Source organism: Camelus dromedarius, chromosome 8 (assembly GCF_036321535.1).
Source record: "Camelus dromedarius isolate mCamDro1 chromosome 8, mCamDro1.pat, whole genome shotgun sequence".
In the NCBI taxonomy this organism is placed as follows: Eukaryota; Metazoa; Chordata; class Mammalia; order Artiodactyla; family Camelidae; genus Camelus; species Camelus dromedarius.
Window position 1 is genome coordinate 65329513 of NC_087443.1, and position 19250 is coordinate 65348762.

Consider the following 19250-nt stretch of genomic DNA (forward strand, 5'->3'; position numbering starts at 1 on the left):
CCCGGGAGCAGTGCTAATGCAGAGGCCCTGCCCCTAAACCCTTAAATCAAGCAGTTTATTGCTTGAAGTACTTCAAGGTAGTTTATGCTGCCTGCAACTAAATAATGCTAGAACATCAGTATTTCCCACGATTGCTTTTTACTCCCCTAGGCTTTTGCCAAAGGAACTTGCCACATTGTTTCTGAAAAGCACTCCGAGCCTTTGCTCCTGCTAATCTTCCTGCCGAGAATACCCTCCCTTCTCCTCTATTTATACAACTATGCATCCTTCAAGGTCCAGTTCAAATACCTCCCCTGACCATGAAGCCCTCCGTTATCCTCCCCCTCCCCCTCAAACATCCACAGCCCTCTGTCCAGACTTTCTTGATGGCACATCTACATTCCACCTTACAATACAGACATGTGTACGCATCTTAACTTCATTACCAAACCGTATGCTTCTTGAGACCAGGGCCAGTCACATCCTTGTGTCATGTACCATACCTAAGGCAGCGCCTTGCACATAAACAAAGGCTATAAAAAATAGATGTATAGATGACTCAATGGAAGAATAGCACTTTGTATATTGTCTCATGCCTCTACTCAACTGTAAGCATAGTAAGGACATTCAATCTTAAATCCATCTTTGTAACAGTACCATGAGCATGGTGTACACATTCACACACTTGCTGACTCAATGACCTAAAAGAGTCAATCCTAGAATCCTTCCATCCTCTCCCCTTCAGCCCCGTCACATGCAGTCTCCACCTCTCCAATCCTGACTCTCCCATATTTAAATCACTTGTTTTCTGAAGTAAAGGGCACTTACTGAAATGCTTCCATCAAAGGTGGTTGAGGGGAAAGAAGGGGTGATATTAGGAATCATCCCTAAAACCTGCAGGGGTAGAGATTCAAGAGGACTTTCTGACTGCTCTTCTGGTTGTGCCAGCGGGATGGGACAGTCTGGATGGGGACAAGGGAGGCAGGACAGACGATTCTGCTGGGGACAGGGTGCGGCAGTGGAGATGAGGTAAAGAGAATGAGCAACAGAAAGGCCCAGACTTCTGCCCCTTCATTTGTCCCCTAATTCTTCCACAGTTGTTTGAAAGCTAGCTAAATACACTGGAAACAAGAAAGCCAGGGCCAAATCAACATGCATTCAGTGAGTCCCTACTGGACACGGGTCCCTGTGCCTAGCCCTGGGGGACATGCTTAGATGTGGGCTGACAACTAGCATCCTACAAACACACTGGGGCTGGGGGAAAAGAATGGGAAGAAAGGAGGGATGGATGAGCTCCATCACCAGCCCATCTCCACTCAGTACCTGGTGGGCGTCTCCCGACGGGATGATGTAGGCCTGGATCGGTTCTGTCACATATTCCAAGTTTTTCATGGCTTGTCTCAGCTGCCGAAGCAGCTCTGAAGTTATCTTTGGAGCCATTCTGCCGTCTGCAACAACAGAAGAGTTTGTTCCAAAACCAGCCTGCCCCATGCAGAAGCTCCCTAGAGAAGCACCTGCCATGTTCTGCCCAACCCCTAGCTACGTTTTCAACCTAACCACCCCAACACCAGACCAAAACCAAACCTGCCAGAAACTCTAAAGCTTACACTTCTTAAATACCACTTCCAAATAGCCATTGCTGCAAGAAAAGTTGAGTTACTAATACTCATTTCCAAACTAATCAGTTACCTCTTTCACTTCCAGGACTTCATTCTGAGAAGATAAACAGATGCTCAAAGATATAGGCATTTATCTTTCTTTATAGTAGTTTAAAAAAGGGGAGGACACATAATTGGTTAAATGAACTATAAGACATACAACAGTAGAGTATGAAACCATGAAAAATTACATGAACAAAAAAATTTACATGGACCTGTATTTTAACTCACAAAGATACCAACAACACTGGCAGGTAATTAAAAATAGATTACGGAAGAACATGTATAGACTGTTCTTATCTAAAATTCTGTATGTGTATATGCAGAGAGAAGTTTCTAGAAGGCCAGTCAATGAAGTGTTAGTTAATGGTTACATTTGGGTAAAGAGATATGAGTGATTTTTAATTTTCTTCTTCTTGTATTTTGCTGCTTAATTTTGATGGCTTTAAAAGAAGTTTTATATTTTTGTTAAATAGACAGGCACAGATTTGGAGCAGGAAGCTTAGTCCACTAGAAGTCAAAAGTGTTAAGTCATGTGCTCTAGTGTACGACCTCGGGGAGAAGGGCAACAGGCTAGCAGTGCTCCATGATCTCCTCTCTAAAATACGGTGGGATCGGAATGGATCCAGGGTTTTCAAACTGAGCCCCCAAAAGCCCCAGGGATCCCAAGGAGCCTATCATCCCAATAAAACTAGAACTGGGGTCAACAGCTCTAGAAAATACAAAATAGAAACAGTACTAAAAAAATCATTAAAAAGAAAATGTTAGGAACATTAAATGTAGTCTTACTAGAAATCCTTAAACTTTTACTAATTTCAAGTAATCAAAATCAAAGAGTATTGCTTCTCAGTGAGTACAAGAGACTATTTCTATGTGATCAAGGCACAGATGATGCAAGCTGACTTTAAAACTTTAGTTGGTTCTTCAAAAAAAACCTTTTCTCGACAAATACTGACATCAGTGAACAGTTCTGATAAATCATACTAAATCTATCATCATAAATCATATGATATAGATACAGATAGAGACAGACAGACAGACAGATAACTATATCACAGCTAGAGTCCCACGAGTACATAACAAAACAACTACACAAAAAATTTTTACTACATCCCATATATTGGCACAAAACTAAAATAGTAGAATTTAAAATAGAATAATGAGTTTTTCCAACTCAATTTTAAATAATTTTATTTTTTAGAGCAGTTATAAGTTCATGGCAAAATTGAAGAGAAAGTACAGATAGTTCCCACATACCTGCCCTGCCCCAGCATACACACAGCCTCCCTCACTAGCTAGACCCCCCACCAGAGCGGTATATTTGTTACAACTGATGAACTGCACTGAAATATCATGATCCCCCAAAGTCCATAGTTTACATTAGGGTTCACTCTTGGTGTTGTACATTCTATAGGCTTTGACAAATGTATAATGACATGTACCTATTATGATGGTTTAATAGGTTATAGTTTTGCCTTTTCCAGAAAGTCATACAGTTAGAATCATATAGTAAGTAACCTTTTCAGATTCTTTCACTTAGCAATATGCATTTAAGATTCTTCCATGTCTTTTCGTGGCCTGATAGTCCATTTCTTTTTAGTGCTGAATAACATTCCATCGTCTGGATGTACCATGGTTTATTTATCCATTCACAAACTGAGGGACAACTTGGTTGCTTCCAAGTTTTGGCAATTGCTGGGATCATATGGTTAAGAGTATATCTGGTTTTGTAAGAAGCCACCAGAAAGTCTTCTAAATTGGCTGTACCATTTTTACATTCCCACAATTAATGAATGCAAGTTCCTACTGGTCTACATCCTAGCCAGCAGTTGGTGTTGTCATTGTTTCAGATTTTGCCAGCCATTTTTCAGACAAATAAAAAGTACTTGATTTAACCAAAAACATCCTAATGCACAATGCTGTAAGCAACAGAGAATTGCACTAGGTTATCTTCAGGAATTCACACTCTGACTCACTGTGGCTTGTACTCTGCTAGGTGTGGATCCTTTTTTTGGTTCTTTAACATTTTTATCAGCTGCTTCTCCATCATCACCAGCACCTTGGGCTATAAATGCCTCAGTTATCTTCAATAGATTCCTCTATGAGGTACCATGCTAATCTTGGGACTCACTGAAAAAGTGCCCTATTTTATTCATAATCTGCAAGGGCAGGTTCAGTAGCCAACCTCAGGGCTCTATCTCAGAAGCCCCTGAAAAAGAGAAGTACTCAAAGAGAGAGTCACTGGAAATGGTCCTATTCATGATTCAAATACGTCCATGTTGCCTACAGTACAGCTGCTTCTGAATACTTTTCCAAGGGACATCTTTTGCTGTTGTCTGATCTACTGAGCCTACAATTTCTTACCTACCTGAAAAAAAAAAGAGAACAGAAGTATCTAATCCGACTTAAATTTATATGTCAGTATCTCCATTGGGTTCAAAATGAAGCCTATAGTGAACTTATAAGCTTGCCAGCATCTAAAAACTTTATTACGACATCTTTCAGGAGCTTCAGAATAGATTTCTGTTTCCAAACCATATTTCTGAGCAAGTTAACATTTTAAAAACTCAAGCAGAAACGTAGACATCCCTTGAAGCAGTATTTCAACCTTGGCTGCACATGAGAACTACCTGGGGAACTTCTTTAATTAGTCTGGAACACAGCCTGAGCATCTGGAATTTTAAAAAGCAACTATATGATAGAAGCCAATATATTTTCTTTCAAGATCATTAATTTCCTTATAGAATTTGGCTTCTATTTGGGCACATTCCGACTTAACGATTTTGATGGTACTGACTGGGTGTTGACAGCGCTGACTGCAGTATGTAACTGATACTGTAATATGTAATATGTAATGTAATAGTAACGGATACTGACTTCATCAATAAAGTCAACAGAACCAATGGCAAGAACAAAATCCTCAATTACAAACTGAAAACCATCAAAGGCAAAATGGAGCAGGTCAAAGACATTGTCTGCTTCCTGGTCACCACAACCTGCCTCTTCACCACCACACTCTGACCTTCATCACCATCTCTTGCCTCATCATTACATTCCTCCTCTCAGCTGGCCTGCTCAGAATTACCAGCATCATCAGTTTCACTCCACTAAAGTGGCATCTTCATACCTCCCTCCACAATGCCACCTGCCCCCCTCCCCACTATTAACACCTCCTGGCTCCTTCCTTCCTTATCCTTCACACCCTTCACATTTGGTTGGTGTCCCTAGTCTGATGCAGCCACTTTCTTGTCACCTATATGAGACTCAATGAAAGAACTTCCAATACCACAACCAATAGTTAGGATGTGGTAAGGGGCAGTGGCAGCATCAACAAAGGGAAGAAGAAAGCAACAGGCAGTGGTTGAGGCAATGGACAGGCTGTGGCAGTGGAGGCGGCTGCCAAGGAGGTGGGCAAAGGTGGCTGAGGTAGCTGTGGCCACAAGAACAACAGGCCAAAAGTAATGGAATGGGTGAACGGCTAGAGCTGAGGAGGAGACAAAGCAGGTACAATTAAAAGACCCAGTCACTGAAGTGGCAGCAGATGAAATAACAGTCAAGATGGAAGAGGTGAAAATCATGGCTGGTGAGCCTCACAGGGTAAATTTTATGAGGCCTAATGGGCTACTATACACAAAGCACTTAGAAACAGAGCTTGGCACATAGTTAATGTTGTGTTTGCAATTATGAGAGTTAGATACACAACTAACTAGGAAAGCAATGTGATCATTGGTGCAATAGGCATATACATTGTTTCTCCTTAAGGCAGGGACCATGTCATCTTCATCTGTGAATCAGTGTCTCTCGCCCAGCACCTAACATGTGCAGACATTCACTCAAAGATGGTTGAATGAGTATCACAGCTTTGTGTCTGTGATTTTTTTCAGACTCAATACAATAAACAGTAATGAATCTTCATGAAAGAAAGCTAGGATCCTAGAGAATGCTGTATTATAGCATCTGCTCATTCCACATCCCATTACTTTTCAGAAATGTTAGAAGCAGCCAAGAGCTAATCAGGGTGTGCAGGGTAGTAGGGAGCCAAGAGCAACAAACCTAGTCCATGATGTAAAATTAGCCCATACATTGCCAGGTATTTTTAAATCATGCTTTAAAAAGAATGACTCATTTAAAAGTCTCTTGCATATGTAGGTCTGCTTTTAAAATAAGTTCCCAAATCTTTAGCCTTTATCACAAAAGACTTTTCACTACTTGGAAGTACCTGAAGAGCACATCCTGTCTACCTCACTGGGTGGCTAGAAGAATCCAATATGACAACGTGCGTGAAAGCACCAAGCACAGCATCTGGTACATTGTAGAAGCTCAAGAAATATTATTTGAATCTGGGTCTGAAGCACCAGCTGGGATTCCTACATGCCTTGTTATAAGAATAGAAGGGGCTGGTTTACTCCAATTTCAGCACCTTAACACTTGCACAGATGCCAAGCTGCTCTTCCAGCGTCAACAGCTTTAGAGATGGTGGTTTGTTCCTCTGTCCCACTGCTGAGCGAGGGCCAAGAGCTTTACATACATTAGTGGTTAATTCTCACAATAATCCCCCCAGGGAAGTTTCAGCAGGCCCAGTTTACAGATAAAGAAACAGGAGTTAAGTACTTGCCCAAGTCAACTGGATCATCAGGACCAGGGCCCAAGGTCTATTCAATTCCCAAGCCATGCTGTTATATCCTATTATCTAGAGGACATAACGGAGGTTCTCTTAAAGCATTCTAAGACCAAAGGAGTCAAAACAAGTGGGTTCCAGTTTCCAGCTAGGATTTGCAGCCTCAGACAACTGAAGCTCCCTGAACCTCTGTTTCTTCACATGTAATAAAAAGAGTGAAATTCTCTTAAAACTCCAAATTCAATGATTCTATCATTTTTTCCCTTTCCTACTTCCTCTTTTTGCCTTTCCTTCCTCTCTTCCCTCCTGAAATGTGTTGGATACATCTATATTTTTAAAGCAAAATGACCTAAAATTGCATGCAGCTACAGCATTGATCTTCCAAAGACAGGTTAGTTATGGTTAGTTTCTTATGTGCTTCATGGGATTGATTTTTTTCAGTCAACCAGAAGGAAGTGTTCTAGTTCTCCTAGGTAGTCCACAAAAAAGCCCTGGTTCACATGGGATAGAAATATAGAAATACACCGCTTTTCATAATTCAGGTTTCTGGCAACCCAACAATATAACTAACCAGTTCTGGGAAGAGGATATGGTTCCAGAAATTTTTCCCCCAAAATTTTTCCTGAATGCACATTCAATTTATAATGCACAATAACACATTAACCTTTTCTTATTTCATAGCCTTATGATGAAAATTGAAAGCTGATCTCTAAAGCTGTCAATAAAGGACTATGTGAGAAATTAGAAAAATTAGAACAGGACTTTTTCAATAGCAATCTATCTCTATCACCACCACCACCCCAGGAACAGGAAATGCAAAAAATCATAATTCTCTAAATTACTACCCAAAAAAAAGTTATACATATATATATATATATATGAACAATAACCAAATCAGAAAGCCAAGAGACAAAATGGTTGGTTTTTAATTTCCAGATATACATCCCCTCACCTCCAACCACGACCAATTATTAATCCCTTACCCTCTCTTCTCTCTCCAACTTGAGGTTGGGGTGGAGGACCTAAAATCCTCTGGAGATGTTCCATCTAAGTAATGGGCAAAATTATTACCTGTTTCCACACCTGGGTCTCCTGAGTTTGTCACCTCGTTGGGTTCAATTATTCTTAAGTTTTTCAGCTGAAAATCCTGGTAATTCGCCCTAGGGAAGAGAAAGAACAGGATACTGCAGACTTTGACCTTAGTAAACGTGGTAAGGCTTAGTCAGAGAGGAACATCAACTTGACTTAGCAATGTTTCTTCATGAGTCAGAAAAATTCACCCCATATCAGTGATGATATAAGTAAGTTTCAGATAAAATTTGCAGATAAAACATTACCATGGCAGGTAAACCATCTCAGTCCCAGCCTTTAATTCATGAATTCTCTTCAGCTATGTCTAATCTCCTGTTTAACTAGTCTAAAAATATTTTATTTGCAATGACCATTTTTCACATGTACAGCTCTATTTGGTTCTTTTTCAAATTTGCCTGTCCTTTCTTCACGGTGTCCTATTCCTTCACTATGGTTTCTGTTCCCTCTTTTAGCTTTATTTGGGGTCCTTATTTTATAAATGATTTCAGACCCTCCATTAGAAGGCCCTGGAACAGTAATCCTCAAGTTTGCTAAGTCTGCCGGCTCCCTCTTGGTGAATCATTCCTTTTCTTATAGACTCAGACTATTTCATCTATGAGAATGAGACATATCCTGGACTGTACAAGCACCACTGTCACTGTTGTTTGCTTCTGAGACTAATTTTCACTTTAATTTCTTAGCTAGGAGATTTACACACAAGTCTCCTGTCCCCATCTGAGGATAGTCTGATGCCCTGGACCCCAACAGAAAAGGCCTATAGCATTGGATAATCTCCCAGCTGTCATGCAGGCTTTAAATTCCCCTTCATTTCTGGCACCTGAGGACTTCTCTTTCTTCCAAGCCCGTTCAGTCAGCAGATATTTATTGAGACTCTTCTATAATCCAGGCTCTATTCTAGACACAACAGTGAATAAAACGGATAACATCTCTGACCTCAAGAAGTTTACATGGTGAGGGAGGCAGGTGGAGGATGCTGGGGGGTGGGTATACAAGAGGAGAGGCAACAGACACAAGAATACAATCCATCAGGTGAGTACGTGTTTTATGAAAAAAAGTAAAGCAGGATAAGGGGAAGACAATGTCAGAGAACTAAGGAAAAAGATTATTTTATATGGGGTTGCCAGGCAAGACCTCCTTGCGGACAGATGACACTTTAGCAGAGACCTAAAAAATAAAAAAAAAAGTGAGGGATCAAGCCATGTAGATGTCTAGGGAAAGAATATTCCAGAAAAGGGAATGGCAAGTGCAAAGGCCCTAAGGCAGGAGTATGCATGGTACACCTGAAGAAAAGCAAGAAGGCCACCGTGGTATGGATTTGTGTCAGACCACAGGAAGTAAGTGGTTGGGAGACAAGATCAGAGAGGCAACAAGGAGTCTGTTGTTGGCTATAGAAAGGGTTTTAGATTTTATTCAGTTATGAACGTAAAGATAGTTTTGTTATAATTTTACCACATTTTTATGTCTTCAGTCCACCACACAGCCAGAACCAGGGAAACAGACATTTTTACCAGCCACTCCAGGCCTGCTCTCAGATGGCTGCTATTTTAATTTCCTTGGACAGAATGAATGTTCCTTACTGGAGGAAGCATATACTCTTTCATTAAAAAATAAGATACCTCAGTATTTCTTATAAATATAAATGAAATATCCTCAACAAAATACCAGCAAACTGAACCCAGTAAGATATAAAAAGGATCATACACCATCACCAAGTGGGATTTATCCCAGGAATGCAAGATTGGTTCAAAGTATGAAAATTAATGCAATACACAATATCAACATAATAAAGGACAAAAACTACATAATCACCTCAATAGACACAGAAAAAGCATTTGACAAAATCCAAGACCCCTTCATGATAAAAATACTCAATAAACTAGAAAAGGAGAAATTTCTCAACCTGATCAAGAATATTACAAAATCCATGGCTAACATCATTCTTAATGTTAAAAGGCTGAATGCCTTTTCCCTAAGATCAGGAACAAGACAGAGATGTCCACTCTTGCTACTTCTAGTCAAGACTGTGCTGGAGGTTCTAACCAGGGCAATTAGGCAAGAAACTGAAATAAAAGGCATCCAGATTAGAAGAGAAGTAAAATCGTCTTTATTTGCAAATGGCATTATCTTGAATGTAGAAAATCCTAAAGAATTCACGTAATTAGAACTAATAAACAAGCACATCAAGATTGAAGGATACAAAATTAATATATAAAAATCGATTGTATTTTTATATACATGCAATGGGCAATCCAAAAACGAAATTACAAAAAGTTCATTTATAACAGCATCAAAACAATATATATCTAGGAATAAATTTAACAAAAGAAGTGTAAAACTTACACTCTGAATATTACAAAACATTGTTGAAAGAAATTGAAGTAGACAAATAATGGAAAGATAGTCCACATTCATGGATGGGAAGATTTAAAGTGTCAAAATGGCAAAACTCTCCAAAATAATCTACAGATTCAATGCAATCCCTATCAAATTCCTGCTAAGTTCTAGGTAGAAACTGACAAGTAGATCCTAAACTCATATGGAAATGCAAGCAATCTAGAATAACCAAAACAATCATGAGAAAGAACAAAGCTGAAGGATCCACACTTCCTGATTTCAAAACTAAGAAAACCACAGTAATCAAGACAGTGTGGTACTGGCGTAAGGACAGACTCACAGATCAATAAAATGAAATTCAAAAATAAACCCTCATATTTACTGTCAATTAATTTTCTACAAGGATATCATTCAAATATAAAGGAGGAAAATATAATTCTTCAACAACTGATACTAAGGCAACTGGATATACACATGTAAAATAATGAAGTTGAACTTCTACCCTCACACCATGTACAAAAATTAACTCAAAATGAATCACTGACATAAGTGTTTTCTTAGGAGAAAACACAGGCTTAAATCTGACTGACCTTGACTTAGACAATGATTTCTTAGATATGACATCAAAAGTACAAGCAGTAAAAGAAAAACAGATACACTGGACTTCATTAAAGACTTCTGTGCTTCAAAGGATAACATAAAGAAAGTGAAAAGACAACCCATAAAACGAGAAAAAGCATTTGCAACTCAAATATCTGGTAAGATTCTAGTATCCAAAGTATATAAAGGACTACCACAACTCAGCAATAAAAAGACAAATACTACAATTTTTAAATGGTCAAAGGTTCTGAATAGATGTTTCTCCTAAGAAGACATACAAATGGCCGACAATCACATGAAAAGATTTTCAACATCATTATTCATTAGGGAAATACAAATCAAAATCACAATGAGATATACCACTTCACATCTACTAAGAACGTTATAATTAAAAAAAAAAAAAGACAATAACAAGTATGGGCAAGGATGTGGAAACACTGGAACACTCAGGCATTGCTGGTATGAATGTAAAACGGTATAGTGGCTTTGGAGCACAGCCCAGCATTTCTCAAAAGGTTAAAAACAGAGTTAACCTATGACCCAGCAATTCCACTCCTAGGTGTATACCAAAGAAAACTGAAAATATAACTCCACATAAAAACTTGTACACAAATGTTCATAATGGCGTTCTTCATAATATCCAAAAATTAGAAACAACCCAAATGTCCATCAACCGATGGATAAATAAAAGTGGTCTAAACATACAATGGAATATTATTTGGCAATAAAAAGAAATAATCACTGATACAGGCTACAACATAGTAAACCTGGAAAACAATTATGCCAAGTGAAAAAAGCCAGTCAAAGACCATATAATTATATGATTCCATACGCAGCATTCAGGCAAACCCACAGAGACAGAAAGTAGATTAGTGGTTGCCTAGACCTGGGGTGGAGTTGGGAAAATGAGGAGTGACTGCATATGTACACAGGTTTCTCTTGGCGAAGATTAAAATGTTCTAAAATTGATTGTAGTAATGGTTGTACAACTTTGGGAATATTCTCAAAACCACTGAATTGTACTATTTAATAGGTGAATTGTGTGGTACATGAATTATATCTCAATAAAGCTGTCCTAATATTTTAAAAAGCCAGAAACCTCTTTTTCTTGGACAGAGATACAAGTCATATTCTCACCTGATTTCCCTTGACTTCATATGCACATTTACAAGATGGTGAGCCACGGAAGTCAATTTCTCTATATACTCAAATTTAACTGGTGCCAGTGACTAATTCACACAGAGAACAAGAGAGCTGGAGGGAGGTTATTCAGAAGTAGCCCTATTCATTCACTTTACAAGAGATGAAACAAAGATAACTTGCCACAGGCCATACACATCAGTAGCTGCAAAGCCAAGACCAGAAATCAGGTCTAACAGGAGATGCTCACAGAGAGGTTGAGTTCAGGCTCTCTTGGAGCATCACCACCTCCACCTTCCTGTAAGGATCAAAGGAGCCACAAAGCAGCTACATATTACAGTTGTCATGCTCCTGGTCTCTGCAGAGTCCAAGATCCATCCACCTTTCACTTACTTGGACAGACACACTCTCGGGCTCTCAGTCAAAGCAAGGTTATCATTAAATGTTAGATCTAGAATATACTTCAGGAACCATCCAACTCAGCTCCTTCCTCTAGAAAGAAACTGAGAAGCAGAGATCAAACAATTTGCTCCAGATCTCAGAGCTATTCGATGACAGAGTTAGTCTAGAACTAGAGGCCAGGACTCCCAACTTCCAGCTCGGTGCTCCTCCCCTTTCCATGACTTCTTCAGCCTACACCTTCTCAATGACATGATGTGCCATGAGGTGGGTAAGAGGAAAGAAGCAAGCAGAGAACTTCCTATTCAATCTTCTTATAAGCTGCTTATGGCGCATTTTTCTCCCTTTCTCTTTTTAAAGAAATCCCAGCAGGGTTGTTACCCTTCCCCGTCCCCCAGTCCATGATGAGAATCATACATATCTATCACTCAGGATGGGACAAAAAGGGATCCAGATGCTCAGTCACGTCCTGTGAGGTGAGACAGGGGTAGAATGGAACAAGTTCAAGGGTGAAGAAGAAGGTGGACAATGTTGTTTTGCCTACCCAGAATCCTTCCCTCCCTTCTTTTGATCAGAGCACCTTGGTTTTCCTTCTGAGACTGTCTCTTCCGCATTTTCAGTCCACAGAGTTGAAACGAGTCTTACCCACTCACCCACCAAGTTCTGGGACCCAGGCCTGCACAATCTATCCCTCCAGCCACAATGACAGGTTCAGGGATGGACATAAGGAACAAATCAGCCCAGTGAAAATCAGATCTGGAACTTCTGCTCCAACCATTAGGTAAAAGGGCTGTCAGACTAGAACTATCATAATCTGCCAAAGAGGAAAGTCTGCCTGAGAATGAAGCCAACACTGAAGAAACAAGAACCAAGAGGTGCGAGACAAGATGCCAGTGCTGGTCAGCTGCACCGGAAGCCAGCTCAATCCTTCTGTATCCAAGTCAATTTGAGTTCAGTTCCCATCACCTAAACTGAGTCATGTTTACACTGAATAGCACTGAAATTCTGCCACTAGGGAAGGCAACTGAGGCAAATGGCCTCCCTTCTTTCAGCCTCTAAGCAGCCTCTTGTGCAAGGTAAGGAGGCTCTATCAGCTGAACGACCTTTCTGCCCCTAAAATGTTGTGATCCTACGAATCCAGTAAAGACCAACTCGGTCCTTAAAGACTACTTGTAAGCCTAGGGCCTAACTCATTATCCACCTGCCTGACCCCACTGCCAGCACTTAACACACAGACAGCTCCTTCCCCATGCAGGTTGGCCAGACCTCACACATCCTGCTTCTAAAGGGCAGGGCAGGTTCTCTCCTCACCCCTAACATGCTTTAGCAAGGCCAAGCCCGAGTCAAGGTCGACTTGGGATCTGTCCACTCACAAACACAAGCACAAGCCATGGTCTGTGTTCAGCAAGTGAGCCTGGCCACGCTGCCAAGTCTCAGCTGGTCAGAGGATGGCTTACCCCGTCTGTACTGCCAGGGAGTCTGGCTTCTGGCCTTTGTGAACTCTCAATGTATCTCTCTCTCCCTCTCCCATTTTGCTAGGTGCTCTGATAAGTATACCCCAGTTGCAGGGGAAGAAGAGGCTGAAACCTGTTTAATGTGAGACCAGGGGATTATCCTTCTCACCTCCCTGGATGCAGGGAGAACCCCAAGCAGGTTACTGGTGAGATTTTCCTGGAGATTATGCCTAAGTATTCCCTTCTACAGCTTCTGAAACCATTTGGGTGGGGAAGGGCCCGCGGCTGCCTATCCTTGTGACAGATCAGTAAGGCGAATTGCAGGTGTCATATTGTCAGGGTTGTAATTTAAGGATTAGATTCCCAGGGAAGAGGAGCGAGGGCAGGGGCTCGCCCACCTCCCCAGACCCCAGGAGAAGCCAGGAGGGGTCAACTTCCTGCAACTTCCTGCCACAGAGGGGCCTTCTCACCGGGCCGGGGAGGGGGCGGCGATGGCCACAGCCCCTCGGGCCGGGGGCTGCAGCTCCGCACACACACTGGTCCAGAGACCCAGATCGGCTGCCCTGGGGTGCCCGCGGCCCCGCCAGAAACGAACCGGTACTTGCCCAGCTGCAAGGCTCCCTCCCCTGCTCTCGCCCGGGGGACTATGGCAATCCCCCGCCGGCGCCTGACTGCGGTGTGCCGCCTGCAGCTGCTCATCCGCTCGTCCCTGCCCCGCCGGGTGCAATAAGTGCGCCCAGGACCGGAGGGCCGCGCGCTGCCCGGACGCCGGCTCCCCGGCAGAGCCGCCTCACCTTACTCGCGGTGCCTTTCTGGAGGCTGCCATTCGGCGGTGACGTGCCCCGGCCCACGTCAGGGGAGCGCAGACCAGCTGATCATCCGCGGACCCGCAGGAGGGAAGGAGACCAGCGCGCGCGGAGCCAGCCACGCCCCTCTCTGTGGCGTGCGCTCGCGCCGCCGCCCCGCCCACCCTCGGGCCCCGCCCATCCGCCCGGGACCGGTCTGCGTTCCCACCCCAGCCCGCACTGCTTCTCTCCCTGCGGCGAGTGAGGGGGTGGAGGCCGTACCGCAGCGCGTCATTTCTGTTCATTTTTCTCGCCATTCCCCGAAGAGGAAAAAGAAGGGCTTTGTCGGCGGAAGGGGCTGTGGCGCGATGAGCTGACTTTCAGGGATGGTCCAGCCTTTAGGAGGGCAGAGAGGAGGAGGACGTGGCCAGTTCTGGGAGTGTCTCAGTAGAGTTTCACGGCCTGAGGCTTAAGAGGTATCCCCAAAGCCACTTATACAGGCAGCTTCAAAATCCAGCTGCTCTCTCCACTTGGACAGCTATTAGTCATCTCAAACTTAACACATGCGAACGGCTCTCCTGGCCCAACACACCAAGACAAAACCCCAGTTCTCGCCATGTCACTCAGTGGCTAGATCTGGGAGGTATCCCTGCCTCCTCTCACACCTCACATCCATCTGTTAGAAGACCGTGCTGGCCCCGTTTTCAAAACAGATCCCTAATCCAACCACTTCTCATCACCCTCACCTGTCCTCTCTCTGGTCTGCGTCACTGATGCCTCACCCTTGTGATTGATTACACTGGCCTGCCTGATGCCACAGGCACCTGCACAGTGTAGCCTAAACACAGCAGCCAGGTCAGTCGTTTGAAGTCTGAAATCATGTCCCTGCTCTGCTTAGCACCTTCTGATGGTTCCTTTTTCCTCATTTCACTCCTGCTAAAACTTCTGCTTGATTTGCCCCTAACCATTTCCTTCTGTTCTCACACTGCTCACTCTGCTCCAGCTTAACTGGCCTTGCTATTCTTGAAAAAGCTAGGCATACTCGTGCCTCAGGGCCTTTGCACCTGTTCTTCCCCCAAATATCTGGCTCCCTTCCTCACCCATCCCTCATCTTGCCTTCAAGTGTTTGCTCAAGTATCACCTTCTCAGCAGACCCACCCTGATCACCCTATTTAAAATTGTAAACCACTCCCCAACAGTCCTATTCCCCCTTACCCTGGTCTGTTTTTTTCCATAGCACTTATCACCTTTTAACATGATGAAAAGATGTATTTATATGTATGGTATTCCACCCTACCACCATACACACACACACACAAACACACATGTACACACACAAACACACATGTACACACACACACGCACACACACCATAGCCATCAGCGCAAGAACTGTGTCTGTGTTGTTTAATGATGAGTAATACCTGACATGTACTAAATTCTCATTACATATTTTCTGCATGAATGAATGTCCCCAGAATTTGCAGTACTTGAGGGTAGGGATGGTGGCTCTCTTGTTCATTGTTATTACCCTGGTTAGAACAGCTTAGAACAGCACCCGACACAGTGTCAGGACTTCAGAAATATTGGTAAATGAAAGTGACCACGTTTTTAAAAGCGATCTACACTTCTTGCTTTGACCTTGGTAAAGACCTGATACACCTAGATCAGATAGGTTCTGCTGCCTGCAAGAGCTCAGAGTTCTAGTTGTTACTCAATAAGCATTTAGACCAGCTAAATTAGGGCCTGTAGAAACATACAAAATAACTAAAAGATGTGGCGCCTTGGAAGGCAGCAGACATCTGTTCCATTTCCCCAAAGTTATGGAGCCAAAAATAAAACAACAACAAGATTGTAAATAAAGTGACTGGTTCCAGCCCACATCTGAAAGATGGTGGGAAAGATCAAGTTGTGAGGAAAAAAAAGGAGATGTCAGAGAGACAGATAAATGGGACCTCAGGGGAACAGGTATTTCGTAATCACATCGCCTAGGAGTCTGCTCAGGATTTATCACATCTGGCTTTAGGGGAGAAAGAGAAATACTTTGTGTTCTCTGAACCAGATTTGAATTTCTGTTTTCAGGATAACAAAGCACCTCTCCCCTTCTTGAATGTCTTTCAGGAGAACCTCAGGGAGAAATTACTGAGTCGAATTATCACCAGAGGGGAAGAACACTGGGGTTATGTCAGGCTTCTCTCCTGGCTCTGCAGTTCTGCGGTCCTCACATGTTTGAAGAGGTGGGACAGTCACACTGACATTTACTGAGTGCTATATGCCTAGCCCACAACAACCCAGTGAGTAAAGAACTGTAATCCTCATTTTCCTGGTTGAGGAGACAGAGTTGCAGAGGTTAAGTCACTTGCCCAAAGACCACAAGCTTGTAAGTGGTTGGATTGTGGAATACATTCAGGCAGCAGGATGGATTCCTACCTCCCAAACACTTAATCACTAAACTATATGGAAAGGACCCTAGAGGTTACCTCACCCAACCTCCTAGTCCACACCGTGGAAAAAGAGAGGCAATTGGATTCATCATTCAAACTCAGACTGGATGGTTTTTAAAGGTAGCTAGAAACATTAAGTGTGTGGAAATGTTATGGGCTAAATTGTGTCCTCCCAAAATCCATACGTTGAAGACTCAACCCCCAGTACCTCAAAATGTGATCTTATTCAGAAATAGGGTTGTTATAGATGTAATTAGTTAAGATGAGATCACACTGGGGTAGAGTGGACCCCTAATCCAAATTGCTGGTGTCCTTATTTAAAAAAAAGGAAATTTGGACACAGAAGAAATGCCATGTGAAGATGAAAACAAAAATCAGGGCGATACATCTACAAGCCAAGGAACCCCAAAGATTGCCAGCAAACCACTAGAAGCTAGGAGAGAGGCATGAACAGATTTTCCTTCATGGCCCTCAGATGGAACCAACCCTGAGGATACCATGATCTTGGACTTCCAGCCTCCAGAACTGTGAGACAAAACATTTCTGTTTAAGCCACCCAGTTTGTGGTAGTTTGTTACAAAAGCCTTAGGAAACAATACCAAATGAGTTCTAAATATCCAAGTGTGTGAATTGTGGAGCTGCTATTTTGGCCACACAACATTCATTTATCTTCCTGGTAACCATCCTCCTATTTCCCTCTGAGGACCCATCGTTTCTTCCATCTCTCATTCTCAGCCTGTTATTTGGTGAAATAGTTGAATTCCAGGAGTCCATCATGACCCGGGTACAAGCCACAGTGATAGGCTCAAAAACTGCTTTGGAACCAGTGCCACGAAATTTCCATGGTGAGTGCCAGAAGAGAGCCTTGTTCTCCTTTGCCAGGCAAGAACCAGGACACCTGTACTCTGGAACTGCTGCCTTTGCATGCAACATGTGAGCGACACCAAAGCTACCGAGGGCAGAGCAGAGAGGAGGAGAAGCAGAAACCTCACAATATCATTTGAGCCCTGAATCCTGCCATGCCTAAAACCAGATCTCCCACTGGACTTTTCAGATGTCAGCCAAAAAATTTCCTTTTGTGTTTAAGTCCATTTGACATGGATTTTCTGTCACTTGCAAGCAAAAGACTCCTCACTGAATTACTTCAGTAAGTTATGATCCATCTGTACAGCTGAATTTTATGCATGAGGTAGATATATTTGTATTCAAAAACCATGAACTAAGAAATGGAAAAAATAGATAGCAAAACAATGTAATACTCAATTTTTATAATTCTATGTATACATATATCTATACTATGTATATATGTATATGTATATATACTATGTATATATATCTATATACATAAATCTATATAATATAGATTTTTTTTAGAATAAAAGGAAAAAGATCCACAAAACATTAACGATGCTTATCTCAAGGTGGGAGAATTTGGAATGATCTTAATTTTCCTCTGCTTCTTTGGGGTTTTTTGAAATTTTTTTTAAATTTAAAAGAAACTCAAAGTTCTAATCATTTCTCTGACCCTTTCTCCTTTGAATAGAGAATGGGGAGCCTGTTGCATCCTTCAAATCTGAGTACCACAAGCAATATTAGTCCTCCAGTATTCAACTTGATAACTGATATTGATAGCCTGACCATCTATTGGGGGTAGAGGGTAACATCCATTTTAATAAACCCCGAGATAACAGGACAGAAAAAATAGAGATTCTTGTAGGCTATTATACAAAATTATAACTTTAGAGGATGGTTTTAACCTTTTCAAACATTTCACTTTGTTCTAATAAAATTGATAGTTATAGGAACAGTGATGAGTGAGGCTCTCATAAATTGTTATAATATGGTCCTATTTTCTGTAAAGTTAACTGAAAGATAGGCTTGTGGTTACACCCTAGAAAGGAATTAGAAAAGAAAAGCCAACTTTCAGGATTGTAGAGTCTGCCAAAACAATGTACTGTAAATTAAGGGTGGGAGAATGCATTTGGCTCAGTTCAGAATCCACTCACCCTTTGTCTTCAATGAAAACTGAACTCAGACCTTTGATATCTGAGTTCCATTTACTCTTGGCAAAGTTCAGTTCTCTGGTTGAAAAAAAAAAAGAAAGAAAAGAAAAAACGCTTAAGGAGGCCCAGAGGGTTTCTTGGACATCAGATGTTCTCGCACAAGCAACATATTGATGAGCTAAGTGTAAATGAATCAGAAACATACAGAGTAAGGGACTTTAAACACACACACACCCTCCCATGCTATACAAAAAAAGGGGGGGGGGGGCATATGGAGGCACTATGTTTGTCTCTTCCTTTAAGGAGTATTTCTTTTTACCATATTTTATCCCTTTCTCTCCCTCAAAGTCTTTGAGGGACCTTTGTAAAATGTAGCAAAGGAAAGAGAACCTATCCACTGTTTCTGATGGTGACTTATCATCCCTTCCTGGCTATGCCTTGAAATCTGGGCTTTGTAGAGAGGTAGCATGGCCTAGATGTCAAGGTCAAGAGGCAAGTTCTGGCCCTGGCTCTGCCACTAAAAAGGCATGTGACTTTAGACCTGGCAGATCACCCGCTTCTCTGGTTTCCTAAGAGTTTGAATTTGACCAGCCCCTTCCAGACCTGCTGTGCATTTGATCAAGTCTTAGTCAGAGGACTTAAAGTTGGCAGCCTGGTAGATGTTTTCTGTGGCCCTCACTGTATTCTTTTTTCATAACAGCTTTCTGAGTATATTTCTCATACCATACAATGCACCTATTTAAAG

At 42.0% G+C, this 19250-nt stretch overlaps 1 protein-coding gene across 2 annotated transcripts in view; it reads right to left on the reverse strand.

Annotated features, from left to right (window-relative positions):
• Window positions 1-14194, reverse strand: part of XPNPEP1 (X-prolyl aminopeptidase 1) — a 51350-nt gene extending 37156 nt beyond the window's left edge. For both annotated transcript variants that reach the window (XM_031461721.2, XM_064488398.1), the window contains exons 1-3: window positions 14069-14194; window positions 7327-7415; window positions 1303-1427 (exon numbers count right to left, since the gene is read on the reverse strand). In XM_031461721.2, the coding sequence (XP_031317581.2) occupies window positions 1303-1427; window positions 7327-7415; window positions 14069-14100 (246 nt within the window). In that variant the 5' untranslated portion in view covers window positions 14101-14194. The remainder of the gene's footprint in view (window positions 1-1302; window positions 1428-7326; window positions 7416-14068) is intronic.
• Window positions 14195-19250: the final 5056 nt, after the last annotated feature.